The following is a 26,694-nucleotide window of genomic DNA, read 5'->3' as shown; positions in this document are numbered from 1 at the left end:
TGTTAGCTAGTGAAGCCCAAAGTGCCACTTGCTGTTAGAAAAGCCACATGATTTTGGGCTTGAAGTCAACCCAAATTATTATTACTTTTTTTTTTGAGATGGAGTCTCGCTCTGTCACCCAAGTTGGAGTGCAGTGACTCAATCTCAGCTCACTGCAACCTCCGCCTCCCGGGTTCATGCCATTCTCCTGCCCCAGCCTCCTGAGTAGCTGGGACTACAGGCGCCCGCCACCATGCCCTGCTAATTTTTTGGTATTTTTAGTAGAGACGGGGTTTCACCGTGTTAGCCAGGAAGGTCTCAATCTCCTGATCTCGTGATCTGCCTGCCTCGGCCTCCCGAAGTGCTGGGATTACAGGCATAAGCCACCACGCTCAGCCAGTCAATCCAAATTGTTTAAATCTTACTTTTTGTTTCTTCATTTGCTTATGAAAAAACATGCAGGTACTTTCCATACTGAAGTTTTATTAAAAACTTAAGTGCAAAATTTTATTTCCTCCTCTGGAATTTTCCTAGTTTAGTATTTTGACTGAAGGTTAATGAGAAACCTTTCTAAATCCTTATTCTATCATTCATATATTAGATACATATTCTTTTTGATGTCAAAATGTAAACGTGCATTATTTTGGGCATATTAATTAATGATAAAAATATTAAACGGGGTAATGCCTTAATGAGTTTTACAATTCTTCTCTTATCCCATGATTTTGTTCTGCAAAAACTATTCTGCTGCAAATAGAACAATCCTTACAAGGTGATGAAAGAAGAGAGAGATATACTATTGTAACTCTAATTCCCTCATAAATAATTAAATGAATTTTTAAAATAAAAATATATAGAACATCTTTATCATTTAACCTCTTAAAGACATTATTTATATACAATGTACAGAAAGTATTTGTAGAAGACAGAGCAAGCAATACAGAATATCAGTTTTCCAATTTCATAGTTTCTCTAAATGAAGCTGATATTAAGAAGTTAATCCGGTGACCATTATAGGGTTGATTTTTTAAAACATGATTTAAAAAAAACTTTAAATGTGATTACCAAGGTTAGTATATTTGGAAAAGAATAATGTTAATAAAATATCTTGCATTTTTTTCTTATCTCCATAAAGATAATGATTTTATTTTTAATATAAGGCATGCTTATGACAACACATTCATTTAGAATAACCCATTTATACATACATGTTCATTAATGTGGTGACTATATGTCAGTTTTTTCCAAGTGGTATTAAAATAGATATTACTTGTATCCGCACTTATCAATGTACCCAGCCTTTAAAAATTAACATCAACCAATTTTGCTTGTCTCTTTGAAAATTAATCCTTTCCATTTTCTCTAATTCTTTTCCATACTCTCTAAACTACTTCTTTACCCATATTCTCTAAATTCCCATAAGGTCAAACATCGTAAAATACATTTAACAAAGTATATATCTATTAATGGGAATAATGTATACATTATGAAAAATGAGATTATTTCTACGCAATTTTCTAGCTATCAACAAAAATACCGTGTCAAATATAGAACATTTTAATATTCATTAAATCGACCTAGCTTTTGTATATTATTCACTGTACTGTGCTGTATGTTTGAAATGTTGTGTCACACGAAGAGACAGCTGCAAGCATTTGATATATAGTATAACAAATGAGAGCCTCTCGTATGCTTCTAGCCATGCATATAATATGTGTAACACTGTTCATTCCCCCAAAAATTGTTGACTTTCTATGCTGTATCCACTGATTAAAGTTCCACAACCACCAATGCATAAAATGATGAACATAGAAGGTCTTTTAAACATTTGGAAGCCATAGACGCTATTTATATCCCTATTTCTTCCAAATTAATATTGGCAGAAATTCACTCCAGATAAAAATAGTTGATGTTTTAAATTAGTTAATAATGTCCATAAAGCACTTATAAAGGAACTTAATGTTAAATGTTATTACTTTTATTAAACGTAAATATTAATGCTTTTCTTTTATGCTAATAGAATTTGTCAAGAAGAAATAACATCCATAATACATAAGCGTCTCTTATTCATAAATAAGTACAGAAACTAGATGAATTCTCCTGGAATATCTCTATAAAGTTATGATGTTAGTGATACACTTAAACCTGTAATGCTATTTAAAGAAGATATTACCATTATATCATTTCAAACTTGCACTGAATTACGAGCAATACTCATTGTAATAAGAAAAACGAACAAATACTTTTTAAGGAAATCTCAGTTTGGTATGATTATTTATCATGTGAAGTTAAAATAATGCTTTTTTCCTCTCCTGTCTTTTTCCATAAACAAAAGCCACAGTGCCAAGACCAAAACATAAAAAACAGTTAAATTATATATTTTTCTTCTTTTTGAACAGAAATAGTAATGCCAAGTTCAGTTTGTTCCATTGATTTTAAGCCAAATAAATGGCAAAAAATAGTGAAAAGCCTGGTCATATCATGTGTCATAAGCTTCTATTAAAGTCCTTATGTAAATTTCAGATCCCTAAGCTGCATGAGACAGAATCACTTCTGAGCTCAAAAGTTCCATGTGATAAGGAAAAAAAAAAAAAAAAAAAAAAAAAGGGAGGAATAGGGGGGAGTGGTCATATGCCTAGAGAATGAGAACACATATTCCTGTATGAAAAGTCAATATTTAAATACTATCTACTCCTTAAGTAATGACAACATGACAAATTATTCCTCATCCAGCAATTTCAGTTTACAGTCAAAGTAATAATATGCTATCCTACAATAAGGTATCATGGATATTAAAATGAGAGGATCTCAACTTACCTGTAATGTTTTAGAAACAGAAAAGCCTGAAAGCAGGGGAATAGAATAAATAAAACAAAAGGCTTTTTGGCTTTATTATTTATGCTTTAGATATAATTTCGCTAATTCCTCAAGGTCTGCTATATTTTATTATGGATTAACAGAGTTCCTCAAGACACACGGGTTCAGCAAAGTTTACATGAATAAATGAAACTCTAAGTTCATAAATTATAATGCTTTCCTTTATTTTAGAAATATTAATTAAAAATTCACTATACACAGGGTTGCCATAATCAGTATAAAACAAAACTGGCTGCTGCAATTTTACTATTTAGCAAAACTTATTTAAAGTCATGCTGTATTTCTCCATGAAAAAGAAAACTAAATTGTCCTAGGATTACATTTCATAAATATATAGTTAATTGGAATACTCTTTAAAAACTCATGCAAAGGCCTAAAAATGCAATAATCGTGCATATACTACCATATTTTCGAGGTACCAGAAGAGAAATGTCACCACAGTTATGGCACTAAGTCACCGTAAAACTGAATAGGGACAATAAGCAGTAAAGGTGGAGTTAAGACCTGTCAATCCCCCAAATCATCATTCATTCCCAGTATCAAAAAAAAAAAAAAAAAAAAAAAAATTCACTGTGTGTTTCAAACTTCAATATGGCTTCAATGGCCATGTTCTTTTTGCTTCATGAGATGGTCTTTTCTATATTTCCCAATCATCATCTTTGATAGACAACTTCTTTCCATTCCTCTGCTCCCAGTCTTGAGAACTAGAGCTTTTACATCTGTTTGCACTTCATCATGATGTAGTTTATTTTTGCGATTTCTACTCCATCTATTTGTCTCACCCACAATTTTCTGAGAAGTTTTTTCTCCCAAACTTAAAAAAAAAAATACTCTTGAGGCACTGGAGCAAGATGGCCGAATAGGAACAGCTCCAGTCTCCAACTCCCAGCGCGAGCGACACAGAAGACCGGTGATTTCTGCATTTTCAACTGAGGTACTGGGTTCATCTCACTGGGGAGTGCCGGACGATCAGTGCTGGTCAGCTGCTGCAGCCCGACCAGCGAGAGCTGAAGCAGGGCGAGGCATTGCCTCACCTGGGAAGCACAAGGGGGAAGGGAATCCCTTTTCCTAGCCAGGGGAACTGAGAAACACAACACCTGGAAAATCGGGTAACTCCTACCCCAATACTGCGCTTTAAGCAAACAGGCACACCAGGAGATCATATCCCACACCTGGACGGGAGGGTCCCACACCCACGGAGCCTCCCTCATTGCTAGCACAGCAGTCTGTGATCTACCGGCAAGGCAGCAGCGAGGCTGGGGGAGGGGTGCCCGCCATTGCTGAGGCTTAAGTAGGTAAACAAAGCTGCTGGGAAGCTCGAACTGGGTGGAGCTCACAGCAGCTCAAGGAAACCTGCCTGTCTCTGTAGACTCCACCTCTGGGGACAGGGCACAGTAAACAATAAGAAAAACAGCAGAAACCTCTGCAGACGCAAACGACTCTGTCTGACAGCTTTGAAGAGAGCAGTGGATCTCCCAACATGGAGGTTGAGATCTGAGAAGGGACAGACTTCCTGCTCAAGTGGGTCCCTGACCCCTGAGTAGCCTAACTGGGAGACATCCCCCACTAGGGGCAGTCTGACACCCCACACCTCACAGGGTGGAGTACACCCCTGAGAGGAAGCTTCCAAAGCAAGAATCAGACAGGTACACTCGCTGTTCAGAAATATTCTATCTTCTGCAGCCTCTGCTGCTGATACCCAGGCAAACAGGGTCTGGATTGGACCTCAAGCAATCTCCAACAGACCTACAGCTGAGGGTCCTGACTGTTAGAAGGGAAACTATCAAACAGGAAGGACACCTACACCAAAACCCCATCAGTACATCACCATCATCGATGACCAGAGGCAGATAAAACCACAAAGATGGGGAAAAAGCAGGGCAGAAAAGCTGGAAATTCAAAAAATCAGAGCGCATCTCCCCCGGCAAAGGAGCGCAGCTCATCGCCAGCAACGGATCAAAGCTGGATGGAGAATGACTTTGACGAGATGAGAGAAGAAGGCTTCAGTCCATCAAATTTCTCAGAGCTAAAGGAGGAATTACGTACCCAGCGCAAAGAAACTAAAAATCTTGAAAAAAAAGTGGAAGAATTGATGGCTAGAGTAATTAATGCAGAGAAGGTCCTAAACGAAATGAAAGAGATGAAAACCATGACACGAGAAATATGTGACAAATGCACAAGCTTCAGTAACCGACTCGATCAACTGGAAGAAAGAGTATCTGCGATTGAGGATCAAATGAATGAAATGAAGCGAGAAGAGAAACCAAAAGAAAAAAGAAGAAAAAGAAATGAACAAAGCCTGCAAGAAGTATGAGATTATGTAAAAAGACCAAATCTACGTCTGATTGAGGTGCCTGAAAGTGAGGGGGAAAATGGAACCAAGTTGGAAAACACTCTTCAGGATATCATCCAGGAGAACTTCCCCAACCTAGTAGGGCAGGCCAACATTCAACTCCAGGAAATACAGAGAATGCCACAAAGATACTCCTCGAGAAGAGCAACTCCAAGACACATAATTGCCAGATTCCCCAAAGTTGAAATGAAGGAAAAAATCTTAAGGGCAGCCAGAGAGAAAGGTCGGGTTACCCACAAAGGGAAGCCCATCAGACTAACAGCAGATCTCTCGGCAGAAACTCTACAAGCCAGAAGAGAGTGGGGGCCAATATTCAACATTCTTAAAGAAAAGAATTTTAAACCCAGAATTTCATATCCAGCCAAACTAAGTTTCATAAGTGAAGGAGAAATAAAATCCTTTACAGATAAGCAAATGCTTAGAGATTTTGTCACCACTAGGCCTGCCTTACAAGAGACCCTGAAGGAAGCACTCAACATGGAAAGGAACAACCGGTACCAGCCATTGCAAAAACATGCCAAAATGTAAAGACCATCGAGGCTAGGAAGAAACTGCATCAACTAACGAGCAAAATAACCAGTTAATATCATAATGGCAGGATCAAGTTCACACATAACAATCTTAACCTTAAATGTAAATGGACTAAATGCTCCAATTAAAAGACACAGACTGGCAAACTGGATCAAGAGTCAAGACCCATCAGTCTGCTGTATTCAGGAGACCCATCTCACACGCAGAGACATACATAGGCTCAAAATAAAGGGATGGAGGAAGATTTACCAAGCAAATGGAGAACAAAAAAAAGCGGGGGTTGCAATACTAGTCTCTGATAAAACAGACTTTAAACCATCAAAGATCAAAAGAGACAAAGAAGGCCATTACATAATGGTAAAGGGATCAATTCAACAGGAAGAGCTAACTATCCTAAATATATATGCACCCAATACAGGAGCACCCAGATTCATAAAGCAAGTCCTTAGAGACTTACAAAGAGACTTAGACTCCCATACAATAATAATGGGAGACTTCAACACTCCACCGTCAACATTAGACAGATCAACGAGACAGAAAGTTAACAAGGATATCCAGGAATTGAACTCATCTCTGCAGCAAGCAGACCTAATAGACATCTATAGAACTCTCCACCCCAAATCAACAGAATATACATTCTTCTCAGCACCACATCGTACTTACTCCAAAATCGACCACGTAATTGGAAGTGAAGCACTCCTCAGCAAATGTACAAGAACAGAAATTATAACAAACTGTCTCTCAGACCACAGTGCAATCAAACTAGAACTCAGGACTAAGAAACTCAATCAAAACCGCTCAACTACATGGAAACTGAACAACCTGCCCCTGAATGACTACTGGGTACATAACGAAATGAAGGCAGAAATAAAGATGTTCTTTGAAACCAATGAGAACAAAGATACAACATACCAGAATCTCTGGGACACATTTAAAGCAGTGTGTAGAGGGAAATTTATAGCACTAAATGCCCACAAGAGAAAGCAGGAAAGATCTAAAATTGACACTCTAACATCGCAATTAAAAGAACTAGAGAAGCAAGAGCAAATACATTCAAAAGCTAGCAGAAGGCTAGAAATAACTAAGATCAGAGCAGAACTGAAGGAGACAGAGACACAAAAAACTCTCCAAAAAATCAATGAATCCAGGAGTTGGTTTTTTGAAAAGATCAACAAAATTGACAGACCACTAGCAAGACTAATAAAGAAGAAAAGAGAGAAGAATCAAATCGACGCAATTAAAAATGATAAAGGGGATATCACCACCGACCCCACAGAAATACAAACTACCATCAGAGAATACTATAAACACCTCTACACAAATAAACTGGAAAATCTAGAAGAAATGGATAATTTCCTGGACACTTTCACTCTTCCAAGACTAAACCAGGAAGAAGTTGAATCCCTGAATAGACCAATAGCAGGCTCTGAAATTGAGGCAATAATTAATAGCCTACCAACCAAAAAAAGTCCAGGACCAGATGGATTCACAGCTGAATTCTACCAGAGGTACAAGGAGGAGTTGGTACCATTCCTTCTGAAACTATTCCAATCAATAGAAAAAGAGGGAATCCTCCCTAACTCATTTTATGAGGCCAACATCATCCTGATACCAAAGCCTGGCAGAGACACAACAAAAAAAGAGAATTTTAGACCAATATCCCTGATGAACATCGATGCAAAAATCCTCAATAAAGTACTGGCAAACCGGATTCAGCAACACATCAAAAAGCTTATCCACCATGATCAAGTGGGCTTCATCCCTGGGATGCAAGGCTGGTTCAACATTCGCAAATCAATAAACATAATCCAGCATATAAACAGAACCAAAGACAAGAACCACATGATTATCTCAATAGATGCAGAAAAGGCTTTTGACAAAATTCAACAGCCCTTCATGCTAAAAACGCTCAATAAATTCGGTATTGATGGAACGTACCTCAAAATAATAAGAGCTATTTATGACAAACCCACAGCCAATATCATACTGAATGGGCAAAAACTGGAAAAATTCCCTTTGAAAACTGGCACAAGACAGGGATGCCCTCTCTCACCACTCCTATTCAACATAGTGTTGGAAGTTCTGGCTAGGGCAGTCAGGCAAGAGAAAGAAATCAAGGGTATTCAGTTAGGAAAAGAAGAAGTCAAATTGTCCCTGTTTGCAGATGACATGATTGTATATTTAGAAAACCCCATTGACTCAGCCCAAAATCTCCTTAAGCTGATAAGCAACTTCAGCAAAGTCTCAGGATACAAAATTAATGTGCAAAAATCACAAGCATTCTTATACACCAGTAACAGACAAACAGAGAGCCACATCAGGAATGAACTTCCATTCACAACTGCTTCAAAGAGAATAAAATACCTAGGAATCCAACTGACAAGGGATGTAAAGGACCTCTTCAAGGAGAACTACAAACCACTGCTCAGTGAAATAAAAGAGGACACAAACAAATGGAAGAACATACCATGCTCATGGATAGGAAGAATCAATATCGTGAAAATGGCCATACTGCCCAAGGTAATTTATAGATTCAATGCCATCCCCATCAAGCTACCAATGAGTTTCTTCACAGAATTGGAAAAAACTGCTTTAAAGTTCATATGGAACCAAAAAAGAGCCCGCATCTCCAAGACAATCCTAAGTCAAAAGAACAAAGCTGGAGGCATCACGCTACCTGACTTCAAACTATACTAAAAGGCTACAGTAACCAAAACAGCATGGTACTGGTACCACAACAGAGATATAGACCAATGGAACAGAACAGAGTCCTCAGAAATAATACCACACATCTACAGCCATCTGATCTTTGACAAACCTGAGAGAAACAAGAAATGGGGAAAGGATTCCCTATTTCATAAATGGTGCTGGGAAAGCTGGCTAGCCATAAGTAGAAAGCTGAAACTGGATCCTTTCCTTACTCCTTATACGAAAATTAATTCAAGATGGATTAGAGACTTAAATGTTAGACCTAATACCATAAAAATCCTAGAGGAAAACCTAGGTAGTACCATTCAGGACATAGGCATGGGCAAAGACTTCATGTCTAAAACACCAAAAGCAACGGCAGCAAAAGCCAAAATTGACAAATGGGATCTCATTAAACTAAAGAGCTTCTGCACAGCAAAAGAAACTACCATCAGAGTGAACAGGCAACCTACAGAATGGGAGAACATTTTTGCAATCTACTCATCTGACAAAGGGCTAATATCCAGAACCTACAAAGAACTCAAACAAATTTACAAGAAAAAAACAAACAACCCCATCCAAAAGTGGGCAAAGGATATGAACAGACATTTCTCAAAAGAAGACATTCATACAGCCAACAGACACATGAAAAAATGCTCATCATCACTGGCCATCAGAGAAATGCAAATCAAAACCACAATGAGATACCATCTCACACCAGTTAGAATGGCGATCATTAAAAAGTCAGGAAACAACAGGTGCTGGAGAGGATGTGGAGAAATAGGAACGGTTTTACACTGTTGGTGGGATTGTAAACTAGTTCAACCATTATGGAAAACAGTATGGCGATTCCTCAAGGATCTAGAACTAGATGTACCATATGACCCAGCCATCCCATTACTGGGTATATACCCAAAGGATTATAAATTATGCTGCTATAAAGACACATGCACACGTATGTTTATTGCAGCACTATTCACAATAGCAAAGACTTGGAACTAACCCAAATGTCCATCAGTGACAGATTGGATTAAGAAAATGTGGCACATATACACCATGGAATACTATGCAGCCATAAAAAAGGATGAGTTTGTGTCCTTTGTAGGGACATGGATGCAGCTGGAAACCATCATTCTTAGCAAACTATCACAAGAACAGAAAACCAAACACCGCATGTTCTCACTCATAGGTGGGAACTGAACAATGTGATCACTTGGACTCAGGAAGGGGAACATCACACACAGGGGCCTATCATGGGGAGGGGGGAGGGGGGATGGGGGAGGGATTGCATTGGGAGTTATACCTGATGTAAATGACGAGTTGATGGGTGCAGCACACCAACAAGGCACAAGTATACATATGTAACAAACCTGCACGTTATGCACATGTACCCTACAACTTAAAGTATAATAATAATAAATAAATTTAAAAAAAAAAGTACTCTTTTAAGTGTGTATCGCTGATACTATGTAAACAACTTTCTCTAAAATCAGGGTTAAAATGATTTGAAAACAAAGAATATGATTACAAAATTGTCAAATTGAAATAGTTGTATAGATCCAAGTGGAAACTGTCACCCAGAAGTATTTAAACACAACACCATAGAACTCAGCAAGGAAACGGTTTTGATGCAAGTTTGATAACCTGCAGATTTCCAGTAAGAATAAGCTTTAACTTGTAACACTTAAGAGTTTTCCAAGAATTGCTTATTACACAATGCATCACCACCCAACAAGGGGAAAAAAACAAAAACAAAAATTCTATGATCTAGAAAATCAAATCTAACAAGAAGCTTCATTTGTGTGACTTTTAAGATCATTTTAGTTCATTAATACTGCTAATATTATTCCAAGCTTTTTCTTTGTAGTTATCAGCCCTGCTAACTTTGGGTTTACTTATGTTTACACGATGGCTGAATTTTACATAAAATGGGACAATCACTTAAGGTTGACAACATAACTGCTAAGCCATCTTTGTTCTCCCAAGGTAAAACCTTTTAAGAAAATCAGTACCTTTGATGAGAATATAAAATCTTATGGGGAATGCTATTAAACAACATTTTAGTTTGTTCCCTAGAATGGCTATAAAGAAAAATTCCTGTACCATAAATGTTAATGCTATTAGAAATACATATTTATACATATAGCCTGGATATGTATTAATAAGAAATTAAAACATTCAATTTCTCCAAATTAAAAAAAAATTGTCTCAAGCATGTACTAAAAGCCTATATCCTGTGTTTTTTTGTTAGTATATGAAAATGGATGTTAATATTCATCTTAAAAGATCAACCATTTTCCAGATTCTTTGCCTCAATTCACCCTCTCTAGTTAACTGTCCTTACTACCATATAACCTCCTCCACCCTATATCACCTTTACTTACCTCTGTATCTAATTATTTGTTCTAGTTAATACATCCTAGTCTTAGATTTCAATCTTCTCTGAGAACCTCATTATTTTTGGCACAATCTTTTTTTATCAGTTTTATCTATAAGTGGAGTAAAAATAAAAAGTCCACCCACAAAACTTCCCTTTTAGAGTATGTTGTCAGGATTAATAAAAAACAAGATCTTACTAAATGCTACAGATGGCATAAAGTCACCCAGCGTGAGATAAAAATGATTTCCCTTTGTCAGATACTGCAATTCAAAGATAAAGTTAACTGTTATCAAATTAGTATATTTTTCTTCTGTTATTCTCTCAAGTGGAAGGCAAAACTTGAGAGTTGGAAAATTTTGAGAATGTGTATGTTTAGAGGAACGTACATGCAAAATATTTGCATTAATTTTCTTAATGTTTACAACAAGATATCTGGGGGAAAGAATATAATAAAAGTCACAACTGCAGCATTGGTCAGAAACTATTTGTGGCTTAAAGTGATAGGTATTATTTTTGTTTTTATTTCTCTCAAAATATGCTTTTGTACACTTAGTAAAATTGACTATTTTGTAAACTATTTGCAGTCCCTGCAGATAAACATCTATTATCAGTGGTCGTTTATTTGATTTCTTTGTTTCGTTTCAAATGAAGTACCACAGGTTGTGATTTGGCTAAACAAACACAAGGTAGTGCCCATCTCATGGGAATGATGTCCACAGGCCCCAACATAAGAGGGTCATTCAATAAGTATTAAACAACATGTCTACTAATCTATAAACATGGGGAAAACAATAAAAGCATAAATGCCAGTGGCAATTTTCCCTTTTATTTCTGTGGATTTGATTCCTGTTCATCAATATTCTTTTAAGAGACCAGGGCCTGTAATAAAGAGTGACTTAACCAAGGTCATCCATCAGTTTCCCTGAAACACGTGTTCCATGAAAGCACTGTGAGGACAGAGCCAAACTCTCCTTCTTCCTGCGAATCACTCGAACATATAAGTGTGGGAAGAGTGCATTCCTCCCCTACACTCAGCCATTAGATTTCTTGGACATAATTCCACTATGAGAAAACTACTTCAGGGTGAAATGAATATGTTCTTTAAAATTTTTATTTGATAGACTTAAAGATGAACCCTGAGAACCTGCAAGCATAAATGCTTTGAAAAAGCATATTCTCATTTTCCTATATAAAGTGTTAAGATTAATCACTAAATATTTATTTACTATGTTCCATACACCTGGCAATGAAATTATGCGGTAATTTCAGTGGTTTTCAACTAGAAGCAAAGTTGCCTCCCAGGGGACATTTGACAATGTCTGGAGACATTTTTCTTATCCCAACTTGGGGACTGGGGGTGTTGTTTCTGGCCTCTACTAGGTGGAGACCAGGGATGCTGGACAAATAATATACTAGTGGGTTCAGTTGTTAAAGAGAAACACTGTTTTCCCTTCTCTGAGGACAAAGAGAAATGTCTCCCCGTCCTCTTGACACTGTGTGGGCTGTGGACATTGTCAACAATATCCCTACTATGATAGATTTGCTAAAAACTCTGTCCTGTAGTTTATCAGTGCAAACTAAAGACATAATACTCAACAGTAGCTAAATAAAAGCAATTTCAAAGAGTGGGGGAAGAGTATAAAACAACTGTCCAACAGTGCAGAACTGACTAAAGGATAAAATTTTAAATATCTAGAGGAAGATCTAATGGAGAAGATACATATGGTATTTAGGTCCTTTCCTGTCACTATTACATGCAATGACAAGGCCATCCTTACAATAACTGAGACCCTAGGCAAATACGTTTTGTGTGGTCCCTGTTAGTATAAGCAAAATGTAAACAAATTTCTCAAAACAACAAGCAAACGAAAAACCCCAAAACCAAACTGTCTTTGGAGAGCTGCCATAAATTAAAGAATTATTGGAACAATTTCTGAACGAATATTAAGTGTTGTTAGGTTGATATATGGAAAAATGAAAAAGGAGGAAGAAATGCAAGTGAAAGACACTATGTTTGTAGAAAAAGTGGCACTGGCAGCCAGCTCCAGGGCATAAATTATTCCCTGGTAACATGTCAGACATTTGGGAGATGTAATAACGAGCTCCCAATCTGCTCACATTAATCCCTTGCAACAAATTCCTGGGAAATATGGCTGGTCATCTTTCTAAAATGTATTAAAAGGAATTAACTTCAATAAATATATATGGCATTACTCCAGATAAATCTGAAAAGGCATTTAAATTACTCTCCACATTCTCTTATCAAAAACAAATGATTTAACCTAGAAAAGAAGTGACCTGTCACTGAATCAGGCCATTAGTAGGCAAATGATTAGGTTAATCAACTTCAGTAGCTATCACTATCAGATCCATTCCCTTGAAATTACGGACAAAAAAGTAAAGCACAATGACTCCTCATCAGAATTCATCATTGAGACTTAACATTATGATATAAAGACTAACTGATCTAGGCAATTGCTTTTAGTCTAGAATTTTTACAATTTGTTGCCTCCAGGACTTGTTAAACCACTAAAGACATGCTCCAAAATAGGCCATGGGTCATTTTAAAGCATACTGATAGTCTAATGCATTTAATAACTTTTTTTACATCGGAATACTCAACTATCTTCCTATATTTTACACTTAATACTTGAATTATTTAGAATCATACAAACCAGAATTTTATTATCTAAAGAAAGACTTCAATCATTTGAAAACCAGATGGACAACACAAAAATTTGTTTCTTGTAAGTACTTTTAAGTCCAGCTAATAAAGTCTGGCTGGTAGTCAAAATACCAATAATGTACTAAATAACTAAAAACTTGCTAGTTTTTCACTATTGGTAAATAAAGGCCTGAGGGTTCCAAGTATATTAAAATGTTAGGATGTTTACAAATTCACAAATTGAACTAATCTTTTCCACAAGGAACCTCCACTAGGTGAGAAGTAAATTATTGGCCCCTTGGAATCGCCTCCTACCATTTTTAAGCTTTTCAAAAACAAAAAAGGTGGCCGGGCACAGTGGCTCACGCCTGTAATCCCAGCACTTAGGAAGGCCGAGGCGGGCGGATCACGAGGTCAAGAGATTGAAACCATGCTGCCCAAAATGGTGAAACCCCGTCTCTACTAAAAATACAAAAATTAGCTGGGCGTGGTGGCGGGCGCCTGTAGTCCCAGCTCCTTAGGAGGCTGAGGCAGGAGAATGGCGTGAACCCGGGAGGCGGAGGTTGCCGTGAGCGATCGCGCCACTGCCCTCCAGCCTGGGCACTGGGCCAGACTCCGTCTCAAAAAAAAAAAAAAAAAAAAAAAAAAAGCATACTTTCTGTTGCCTCTTTTTACTTCCCACTGGAAAACTTCCCTTCAAGAATAAAAAATAAAAATGAAGAAAAAACAACAAGTAATTGCCTTCTGAGAATTTCATCCCAACTTCATTTGGTATTACTGGGAACACTGCCAGACAAAGGAGTTTTGCATGCTTTGGAAGTTTATTTATCATTTAGCATCTTTCCTACATTTAGATGATCTACTATTTGACAGTTATATACTTTTAAAAAAAAGAAGAAAAATCAGCCAGAAATCTATGAGTGAGCGGACAAATTATGAAAGAAAATTACTGAGAATAAAGTAATATAAATAAGCCTGAATGACATTCTTGCTGCGTCTAAAAAGTCATATGCAATTAAGGCTTGGAATTTACTAGAAGAAAGGTATTTTTCTATAGGACAAGTATTCGATATGAACAGTGCATCTTAAATTCTGTGATAATGCATATATGATACAATTTTGAAGTACGAAGGGAAATTTAAGAAAATCCCTTATTTATTAACTATCCAGGGAGAAGCCAAGGGAAGCTTAACTCTATCCTAGCAATGATTAAGGCTGAGGTGTAAAAAAAAAAAAAAAAAAAAAAAATTAGATGCTGCTAGACGCCAACGTTTTGTCTATTTCTGATTCCTCAAAGGCTAAAAAAAAAGTACCTGACATATATCCATGTTTTGCAAATCAAAGTAAAATATGTTAAAATTCATCTTGCAGGCTAGCACACTCATGTCTCACACAGCTCTCTGCTTTTTACTGGGCAGGAATCAAGCGAGTTCCCTTTTTTATATATCTAAAACAATATTTTTCTAGCATTCAAGATTTTTCACTATTATATCCTCAATCCTACCAAGAAAATTGAAGTCAATAGGTTCATAATATCTTTTTAATGTTACAGTATCTGTCCTTATTTTTTTTTTCTCTCTCTCTCTCTCATTCTGCTAGAAATATTTCTACTTTTTTTTTTGAGACAGAGTCTGGCTCTTTCTTGCAGGCTGGAGTGCAGTGGCGCAATCTTGGCTCACTGCAACCTCTGCCTCTCTGCCTCCCAGGCTCAAGCTATTCTCCTGTCTCAGTCTCCCAAGTAGCTGAGACTACAGTCGCATGCCATCACGCCTGGCTAATTTTTGTATCTTTAGCAGAGGTGGGGTTTCACCATGTTGGTCAGGCTGGTCTCAAACTCCTGACCTCAGGTGCCACCTGCTTTGGCCTCCCAAAGTGCTGGGATTACAAGCATGAGCCACTGCCCCTGGCCTCTACTTTCTTTTCAAAGCTTCCCCATCTGTACTTTTCGGTGAATTTATCCAGTATTTCATTTGCAAACAGCGCCAGTTTCTGTGATGTAGTGTAAATGGCTGATATGGGGTGGGGGTGGGGATGGGTCTCCTGTGAGGAAAATACATAAAGAAGTGCCAAAAGGACCACTCTGGAAGAAAGCACATTCCCTTCCCTGAACCTTCACCAATAATGAGTCCTGAATCAGCTCACTATTGAGAATTTTCAGTGTTTTCTTTTCCATACTAATTCTTTACATCTGCCAGTAATTAAGACACATATCTCACCTTAGCATTAAAAATAACTAACTAACTAACTAAATAAATCACTCTTGCTGCCACCTCTTGCTGCAATCCCAACTTTCTTTTAAAACAAAGCTCTTCCAAGAGACTCTTCTGGTATCTTACACTTTTCTCTTCTGTATTTTTCTTTCCACTACTTCTTGCTCAAAACTGTTTTTTGAAAGTTCACTAATGTCCTCCTAATCACTAAACCCAAAGACATCTGCTACATTTTAATTTTCCTGAACCTTGGTCTGTGATCTTATTCCTCTCCTTAAGTCCTTATTCAGAACTTTTGGTTCTGAATCATCTCTCCTCCCCCTGGTCTCTAGTAAGACCATGCGTACTCATATTAACTCAGCTTGTTTCTAGTCTTTACTAGAATCAGACTTTTTTTCTGTTTTTTCTTTTAATTTTCTTCTGGGAGTCTATCTACTGGTGGAGCTCAATTATCTCCTGTATGATTAGCATTCCCAAACTGACACCTTTTGTTCTAATCAGGCCTCGAGTATGTGTCTGTAACTTCGTTTTGGAATTGTCATCTTCACTTATCACTTAATATTGCTAACCCTGAACTCATCATCTTCCATCTAAACTGCTCTGTGTTAATGGTCCTAATTCTTATAGTACTCAGTTTCAAACTCTTGACCCTCTTATCTTCCTCTGCCTATCTAGTCAATAAAGTATAGCATTATCCAGATTATTCCTTCACAGTAATTGCTGTAAGAGTTGCCATCCACAAGTATTTATACAGAAGTTATAAAAAATTCATATATTCAAATGTGTCCCACACTCTTCTCAGTTCAGACTTTTACTAAAGCTTTTTCATCCACCTTTTCCTCTGTACTTTTGAAAGTTTATCCGTCCTTAAAGCCACACCTCAGATACCATCACTTCTCAGAGGTATTTCCTAGTCTACTAGGGAGTAAGAAATACTCCTCCACCTAAATCCTATCTCACTTTGTATATGCAGTCTTTTTTTATTTTATTTTTTGATATGGAGTCTCATTCTGTTGCCCAGGCTGGATGCAGTGGCACAATCTTGACTCACTGCAACCTCCACCTCCGGGATTCAAGAGATTCTCCTGCCTCAGCCTCCCGAGTATCTGGGATTACAGGCACCCACCATCATGCCTGGCTAATTATTAGTATTATTTTTTATTATTTTTAGTAGAGACGGGGTTTCACCATGTTGGAAAGGCTGGTCCCAAACTCCTGACTTCTGGTGATCTGCCTGCCTCGCCTTGGCCTCCCAAGGTATATATATAGTCTTATCACACTTTGTATATATGTCATTTAATGATGGGGATTTTGTTGTGGGAACATCATAGAGTATACTTACACAAACCAGATGGTATAGCCTATTACACACCTAGGCTATATATTATAGCCTGTTGCTCCTGGATTACAAATCTGTGCAGCATGTTACTGTGCTGAAAAGTGTAGGCAATTGTACCAAATGCTATTTGATCTAAACATAGAAAAGGCGTAGTAAAAACATGGCATTATAATTTTATCTGACCGCCATCATACATACTGTCATTCACAGATATGTCATCATGCACCACATACTCTATGTAATGTTGCATCTACCAGATTGCCTTATATGTGAATTATGTATACAAATATTACTCTATTTCCAACCATAATTTGTGAGCTCTTGGAAAGCAGTAACCTTGTCTTTCAAGTTTTCTTCAGTTAGACCCACCACAGTGCTGTAAACACAGCAAGTGCTTAGAAACCAGTTCTAAATTAACTAAGATGGAACTTGAGCAAGGCTTTGGAGTAAACTATTAAGAGGTCTGTGTTCAAGTGCAATTTGTCTGAAGTTCCCCTTGAAAAGCTGGAAGGCTTTAGACACATTGACCAAGGAGATAATACAATTAAAGAAGAGATCAATTATTCAAAACATGAACACATTATTATTGTTATTATTATTATTATTATTTTGTCAGTAGGGAATTGAAATCAGATAAGAGGTTATTACTCAAGGCTTAATTTATCTACCGGCAATTTCCAAATTCTTTGGAAATTCTCGTTCTTTTTAACGTTTTCTGCTATGGTTCTTATTGTTCTTATCTTTTGGTGTGTTGTGTTTATTTTTTACTTTGACAGTTTGCATCTGAGTTGAGGAATCAAAATGGGACAAAGGTATACTATATTTAGAATAGCTATTTTGCTGGTTAAGAGATCCAAAAAAGACTTGCTGTTTATAATGGTAATTCATGCAAGCCTATTTTAATGCTTTTGCTTTTTAGAACCACCTCAGGCTTTCAAATGTAATCAAACTTTATTTATGAAAATAGTTTATGTTTATATGTGGAATTCTCACATATTCTAGCTATATGCATTATTTGGAATTTTAAAAATTTTGTTCTTTTTATGCTGAAAGTTAACAAAAACAATACTGTACAATTGTGAGGGTTTTTTTTTTTTTGACAATTTATACTGACATAGTGACCAATCTAAACCTGAAGATAAATTATACCAAAGCAAAATAGAGAGTAAATGACGTATATCTTAAACAATAATTTTCTATATATAACACTACATTGCTTTGAAGAGACATGTCCTCAACAACTTGCTTGGCATGTTTTGAATATCAAAATGTTTTGGTAGCAATCATCAGAGACCATGGACCTTGTTACTTGCAGTTATCTTTACTTTTTTACTGGCTTAGAATCACAAAGAATTTACTCTATGTTAATTTAATCCCTTCATTACTGACCTTGCAGCAAATTCTGATTTAAAATTTTATAGATGTGTACAGAGGGAGAGTTTTGAGAGAAACTGAAGGGGAGGTGAGAGTGAGGGAAAAGAAGTAAGGCATAAATTCTTTTAGATGATCCTAATTTAATTGGTTTACATTATTTACTAATCAAATTGATGATGGACAGAAATAAAATCAGTCATTAAAATGTGAACTAAAACAATTGATTGACTTGGTTTTATTTTCCTAGTGAACTAAATTACACAGAGTTATTCATACAAATTTAATGACAACACAAGAACACGTCACCTTTGTAAAACACTTGGGAGAAGCCCCCACTTTCCAATGAACTTTCATTTAAAGTATTGCACATTCAACTGCCTTTTGTAAATTATATATTTTTTAGTAGCAAATACAAAATGTGTGCAACAGAAGCAAAAATTTCCACCTACTTAATTTTTATTTTGCATGTTTACAGTCAGGTAACCATAGGCTGCCATGAGAGGAATTACTTTTATATTTCTTCACAAAGTGCTCTAGGAGAAGAAATAATATTCTTAGTGTAAAGCTCAGTCTTTATTCTGTCAGGGACAGTAATTATGGAAGCAAAACAAATCCACATTGTCTAATTAGGTCATTAAAAAGCATAAATGCGTCATGGAAGCTTTTCTCCTTGCCTAAGACATAAAGTAAGACAATGAAAACAGTCTAGTAATATAGAAAGATTTAGAATTTGTTTCTTTTCAAAAATAATAGGTCCTTTCATCTTTCTGTTTCCCTCAGATGAAGAGAGTTAATTTAGAGACAAAATCTTGTAATTAGTTCAGAGTTTAGTCTGATTATATTTCAAAATATTTAACCAAAAACAGGAAGCTGAAGAAAAAAACAAAATACACAGAAAAATTGTCAAAGGAAATGCATAAAGAGAGTGGGTTGCTGATCGAAATGTATTCTGCAGAGACAAGATGAATATAAAATCTATAAACCAATCTGGGATACCAGAAAGCTCTGAGGAGGAATATTCTGGCATCTGCCTTTGGGATTTGAAATCCAGATTTTAATTACAGTTAACTTAAATAAAAACAAATGGCATGGTTATTTCGCCTCTTACTCTCTCTACTTTTTATCATATCTTGAGTTTTAGGAAACCCATGGCTGAAAGTGTTAAGAAACAAAACATGAAAAAGAAAAGGAAAATAAACTTACCTGAGATCCTCTTGACCCTCGTTTGTGGTCCCATTCTGAATGCCCCATGAGCTGTAAAGATGATAATTATAATAAGTTAAATGATTATTTTACCTGACAAACACTTTTCTTCTTTATTTTAAAGAATAATCAGGTTTTTCCGATCTTTATTAGTAATATATTAAATAGCTATCATGAATAAATTAACACGCCTAAATTAGTAGCAAACTCCTAGTTTGATAGCTAGTATTTCAACTTCTAATCATTTTAAGAATATTTTAATAACACTGTGTGATAAAATAAGCTACTGTATAGCTCTGTCAGGAACATCCTAGATAGATGTTAAACCATGTATAGCTTTATTTGCATGTTACTAAGCCTTTCGCTTCTCAAGAAAATATTCTGGGTAAATTACTACTATCGTTAAACCTGGTGCCACAAATTATAAGAACCAGAAGGCCAAATTAGTTCAATAATTTTTAATCCTCCTTCAAAACTGTAAAAATCTTGAAAGTTCTAAAGAGTAAAATTATTAAATATTTAATGTGAAATATGCCCACATAGTCACAAAATGTAGACTTTCAATAAAATATTATCACGTTATTCCTATGGTGGTAATAGCCCTGAGCTACCTTGCTTACAAAGAATAATATTTACTTATTGAAAATAACATTTAACGTTAAGAATATTAAGGAAATACAAGATATTGACTGAGAGAAATGAAACTCCATTCATCTGTCAGTAATCTCATTACTCATCAGTACCAACTGAAGAAGTATCTACAACTAATAAGCTAGCACAACAAGATGGACTATAAATGAATGTATGTACATTATTAGCTTTTGTGTATAACAGCAATGACTCCTAAGTAGACTTAACAACAAACAACTGTTCACAATAGCAACAAAAATAATATGCCTTTGAACATTATCAAGAAATGTTTGATAACCATATACAGAAAATGGTAAAAATTTACTGATGGACATACAGTGCTACTAGTAAAGAAGACTTAATTCTATAAACTATTGAGTGCTCAGTTCTACTCAAACAAATTTAACTAGATTTCAGGTTTAACTAGATTTCAGTCAAAAGCTAATAGTATTTTTAATTTTTAAAAAACATAAATTTCATTGGAGAGTATACGCATATATAATCAGTTGTCAGATGAATAAGTGTAGAGATACAATGGAGAACATGAGAACTATAGCTCATGATGTTATACGGTGTGCTGAAGTTTGCTAAGAGGGTACATTTTAGGTGATTTCACCAGACACAAAGAAAGTTAAAACTATGAGAGATGTTAATTCACTTGACCTTAGTAATTATTTTACATTGTAAATATATATCAAAACATCATGTTGTACACCTCAAGTATATACAATAAAAAAGAACTCATTAGAGGTCCAGGCACAGTGGCTCATGCCTGTAATCCTAGCACTTTGGGAAGCCAAGGCGGGCAGATTACCTGTGGTGAGGAGTTCGAGACCAGACGCTGCCTCTACTAAAAGTACAAAAATTAGCCAAGCATGGTGGTGTGCACCTGTAGCCCCAGCTACTTGGGAGGTTGAGGTGGGGGAATTGCTTGAACCTGGGAGGCAGAGGTTGCAGTGAGCCAAGATTGCACCACTGCACTCCAGCCTGGGAGACAAAGTAAGACTCCATCTCAGAAAAAAAAAGAATCCATTAGAAAATGTTACAAGTGATGAAAATACCTTTCTGGTTGTTAAAATATATTGTAAAATTTAACCAAATTTTGGGATAATTGTTTAGTATTAAAATGCAAATGAATGAAATAATTTGGAATAAATATACGTATGTGTACCAACAAAATATAAAAAAGAAAATACCAAAAATATTTTGTGTTTGATAAATTAATCAACTAATGAAAAAAGGAGTTTGTGACCAGCCTGGCCAACATGGTGAAACTAAACTTCTCTACTAAAAATACAAAAATTAGGTGGGCGTGGTGTGGCATGCCTATACTCCCACCTTCTTGAGAGGTTGAGGCAGGAGAATTGCTTGAACCTCAAAGGCCAAGATTGCAGTGAGCTGAGATTGCACTGCTGCACTCCAGCCTGGGCGACAGAGTGAGACCCTGTCTCACAAAAAAAAAAAAAAAAAGAAAAAGAAAAAGAAAAAGAAAAAGAAAAAGAAAAAGAAAAAGAAAAATGGACTTTTAGAGGAAAAATAATTAGAGCCTAACCTTATATTAAATGCTAATATTAATTATAAATTTAAAAGACAAATTTTTAAAAAGACAAACCTGTAAATATAAAATAGAATAAAATCCAGGCAAATATTCAACCTATCTTGGGAAATAAAAAAAATTAAAGAAATCTAAATCTTTTTTTAAAGATTTTTTTTATTACACAAGAGAACAATTGATCTGGCTATATAAAACTTCAGAGTATTTGCATAAATGTCACATCGGTAAAGTATCTGTAGTAAACCGTAGGTAAAGAATAATATCTTCAGGACAGTAAGGGTTCTTACAAATTCCAAAGAATCCCAACCCTAGTAAAAAATTGAGGGACGACTAAGAACAACTTACAAAATAAATAGATCTATGGAAAGAAATTTAACTATATTGGAAGTAAAAGAAATTCAATATCAACTATGACAAGATACTACTATTGCCTATTATATTTACAAATTAATAATGTTGAATATTCAGAAAAGGAGTAAACTAAGCATATATATTGCTACTATATAACAAATACACATATATACATTGTGTAGACATATTTACACATATATAAAAAATATATAATACATATATTCTGAAAAATTCATAGCCTTTGAACCAGTAAACTAAGATGTAAAAATTCAGTAACTATAATGTGCTACTAATTGTATATCCAACAAAAGGGAAATTACTCAATAGATTACAGTATACAAAATGATACCATATAGCAATTAAAATTTGGCTTCCAAGGCCTTTATAAAAAAGAACATGTGAACTGTTCATGGTATAATAAGTAAAAAACATAACAAAGTAATTTAATGAATTTTAAGCTACTCTTTTTTAACAGACATAGTCAATCATTTTAAGCCTTGGAATTACCATGATGATTTTTTTTTTTTTTTTTTTTTGAGACGGAGTCTCGCGCTGTGTCACCCAGGCTGGAGTGCAGTGGCGCGATCTCGGCTCACTGCAAGCTCCGCCTCCCGGGTTCACGCCATTCTCCTGCCTCAGCCTCGGAGTAGCTGGGACTACAGGCGCCCGCCACCACGCCCGGCTAGTTTTTTGTATTTGTAGTAGAGACGGGGTTTCACCATGTTAGCCAGGATGGTCTCGATCTCCTGACCTCGTGATCCACCCGCCTCGGCCTCCCAAAGTGCTGGGATTACAGGCTTGAGCCACCGCGCCCGGCTACCATGATGATTTAATTGTAGTTTGGCTAGCACACAATTTTGGGTACACTGACCTAGATAATCATTATATAAAATTGAATGCTTACATAGTAGATATTTATTTAATGCTTTAATTGTTTAATTTATGGATTTATTGGTACTACATCATCTCAAAAATGTTTATTGATACTAATTTAAAGTTGCCTATAATATAGTTCACAAGCAATAATTAACTAATGAAATAATATGATTTAGAAACATAAATTAAAATCAGTTAATTAATTGTTCACTAGAACTATCAAAAACAATTCTTGACACATTTCAAACATTGACGATACCTTACATTAAAATAGGAGGACGAGATGATTATTTTTGGCAACTTTAAAGTGGCAATAAATTGAGCAGTAGGCCTCTAGTGAAATGATTTATCCACATCTTCTGGAAGATTGATAAAATGCTGACTATTAAACCTGTTATCCCCCTTACTAATGAGTGTAAACTAACAGGATCAAAATAAGGTGGTAAATTCTCCTATCACAGCTAAAAAAGGCCAATAAATCTTACAAACACAAGTTGTAATCCATAATATATTGATTTAAGAGAGAGTGTTTGATGATGACAGTAAGTCAAAAAGGAAACATTTTCGTAGGACCAGAATTAAAATAAGAAAAGCATGTAATCACGGCCTTCTGCCATTAATTATCTTAACGATGATGATTTTAGTCAAAGAACAAAAACACTCAAAGTTTAGACTAATTGAGGTCATCATTTAGTACAGAAGATAAGATCAATTTGGTAATTTGCAAATCAGAGCTTGTATGATGCATTTCAAAAAATTCACTAAGTTTGACTTTTTCTTTTAAAGCATAAAACAGTAAAATTTGCCAAGTGTGTTATGTATCAGAGAGTTATTTCCTAGCATTATATAATAAACTGAGAAATACGTAGGGCAAAGAAATTCTTTTCTAGTCTTATATATATATTAATATCATCTTTATATTATATTTGAAAGGTATGAGCTGACCAAGAATGTGGTAGTATTTTTAAATGTACACTATGGCTACTTTTTTCAAAGTAATAGGAAATGTTACAGAAATCTACATCCTATGTGAAGTATATTCAAAAAGAATGAACTCTGCATATGACAAATGAGATACTGTAATGTTCTACAGTCAATAAGAGAACCAAAGGAATTGAACAGGATATTTTTCCTTTTGGATTTGAAGAATACAAAGTATTTATCATTAAACTTCTATTTCTAATTAAAATAATCTGAGCCAAAATTTAGCATTTATTATTTCACTGTATTCCCTCCCTCCCTCCCTCGCTCCCTCCCTCCCTCGCTCCCTCCCTCCCTTCCTTCTTTCTTTTTTAATGCAAAGGAAGAGGCAATGGTGGGGGTAAGGACTGCATAGTGTCAGCGCTTTATTCCTTCCCATGATTACAGCATTCTGGCCACTAGATGGTGCATGGGGTGGAGAGTGGGAGATGTAAGGATAGACTTCATATTAGCACATGACAATATATGAATTTTTATCCTACTTGTACAAAAAAAAAATTTTACTGTCATAAAAACATTGTTCTCAGATAATGGCTGAATGACTACAATAAGAAGCATATTGTCAGAATCCTTTTTAAAAAAATTACCCACAGTGTGATAAACTGACTTAGTATTACAGATTATTTAAACTAAAATGAGGCATTTAGCTACCGGTAAGTATTCCTGTTAAAGTAGAACCATAGGGACAAATGTTTCACAAACACATCTCCCTAGGCCTACTTTCTTGATGTGTGATTACAACAAATTTAAAAAAAAGGTTATTTACAATAAATAGTAAAGAAGACAGTTTGCACATTGAGGTCAATGAATTTCAGAATTAAGTGCAAAATGATGCTAATATTGTTTCAAAGAGAAAGTCAAACCATCCTTTCAATCAAACGGATAAGACTGGTGTTAAGTTGCAGATGACCAAAGTAATCATTTGACATTATCACAGTAGCAGATAAAAGACATTAATGGGTCACAGACAATGAGGAAAAGAAATAGAAACTGTGGAATTTTCCTTTTTGCAAAATAATTCATTTTGACTAAACTTTCAAGAGAAATGAATAGCAGCATCTTACTTAAGCAATTCTGGGGAAAGAGAAACTTTATTAAGATAATATGATACTCTTTTTGGAGAAGGAATGCTTACGGTTTTAAGATTAGTTATATAAAGTTGCTGGAAATATAAAACAGAGAGGGAGAGACTGAGACTGGAAAAATAAATAAAAGTAAGTTTAAATATATTCTAGTTGATAAGAGTACATGACTACTTAATTCAGGGAGAAAAAAAATGTTTGTCTCTCACCATCTATAAAAAATACCCTCTGGCTATTTTATGATTACTCCTCTGGGTAATGACATTTTAATAAGCATCTTACCAGAAGGTCTGGGGATATACAGGTCACCAAGGTTATGCCTGCAAATGGCAAACAAAATCTTTCCATCTGATGAAGAAATTCTCTAAAACATTTTTTTTTTAAAAGAGTATCTTTCTTCTCTTCTCAGTTCTCATTAACCAAGATAGGCACAATGAAGACCCTTAAACTTATTCCTGGCAAACTAAGTGAACTTCCTTGAAAAGAAACACAATCTGTTATAGAAAGCATTTTGAAAATCCTAACTGCTTTGACACTAAGTCATTTTGATCCTTATGGAATAAATTCTCTCTCTCTTTTATTTTTAATAATAAATTTCTACATCACAGCCTTCAACTAACAGTATGTTACACAGTACTTAGCTCCAAGGAAAACAAAACTGCTGCCAAACACAGAATTTAAAAAGTTCACAGGAGAAGCAAAGAAGAAGTCAGTATGGAAACAAAAAGGTTCTATCCAAGCAGAGATATTTTTAACAATAGCATGAGAAATAAAGGTTGCTGAAAATATATTTCTGTAGGTAAAATATTTTGCTTTAATGTTTATATGTTTTTCTCCTGTTGTTTGTTTACATAAAAATTAACGCCTTTTTAGGGGTTTCTTGGGAGAAAAATTCACCACAACTATTACTAAAGGGATGAAAGCTGAAGGAGCACTGTAACTTGATGGGAAATAAAAAAATTATTCTTTGAATGTACCTTAAAGAGGTGAGAAGTTTTAGATACAAAAAAAAAAAAGAGGGTAACGATGGAAAGTAATAGTCACCATAGTTAACTTTGCACTACTCTCAAGGAAACTATTCTTTTACAGCAGCTGAAGATGGCTAAAATATATTTCTGAAGACATAGAAAACTAATATACATACAAGGATGTAAAGGTTACCACACAGTCCACTTTTTATTTCATCATTTACTCATCAAGTAAATATGTATTGTATGCCTATTATGTGCAAAGCACTGTTCTAGGCACAAACTGTATGTCATTGAACAAAACAAGACATATCTCTGACTCCTGGCTATTACATTTTAGTGAAGGAAGAAGATAAACACATAAACATAATATACTAGGTGATGATAAAGCTATAAAGAAGCTTAGAATAGAATAAACAAAGGGAGAAGGAGTGGGGGTAATGGATGGTAGGGGCTGGAAGCTGAGGTAAGTTAATATAAGTACAGTAGATCAAAAAAGTCCTTTCTGAAAAAAGTGACATTTTATCAGATAATTGTATGAAGAGCCAGACACATGGGGGAGATGCATGCCAGATAGAGGAAAGAGAAGATGAAAAGGCTCTGAGGTAGGAGCAGGAATGGTACCTTAGGAACAGCAAAGCATCTCTATGCT

At 35.6% G+C, this 26,694-nt stretch overlaps 1 protein-coding gene across 2 annotated transcripts in view; it reads right to left on the bottom strand.

The window, feature by feature from the left end:
- The window catches only part of PDE3A (phosphodiesterase 3A), a 312,000-nt gene that overhangs the window by 108,319 nt on the left and 176,987 nt on the right, over positions 1-26,694 (bottom strand). For both annotated transcript variants that reach the window (XM_015151241.3, XM_077953145.1), the window contains one exon: positions 19,600-19,650. In XM_015151241.3, the coding sequence (XP_015006727.2) occupies positions 19,600-19,650 (51 nt within the window). The remainder of the gene's footprint in view (positions 1-19,599; positions 19,651-26,694) is intronic.

The sequence above is a fragment of the Macaca mulatta genome, chromosome 11, assembly GCF_049350105.2.
Source record: "Macaca mulatta isolate MMU2019108-1 chromosome 11, T2T-MMU8v2.0, whole genome shotgun sequence".
Classification (NCBI taxonomy): domain Eukaryota; kingdom Metazoa; phylum Chordata; class Mammalia; order Primates; family Cercopithecidae; genus Macaca; species Macaca mulatta.
Note: the sequence above shows the minus strand (reverse complement) of the source record. Positions and strands in the feature narration are given on the sequence as shown.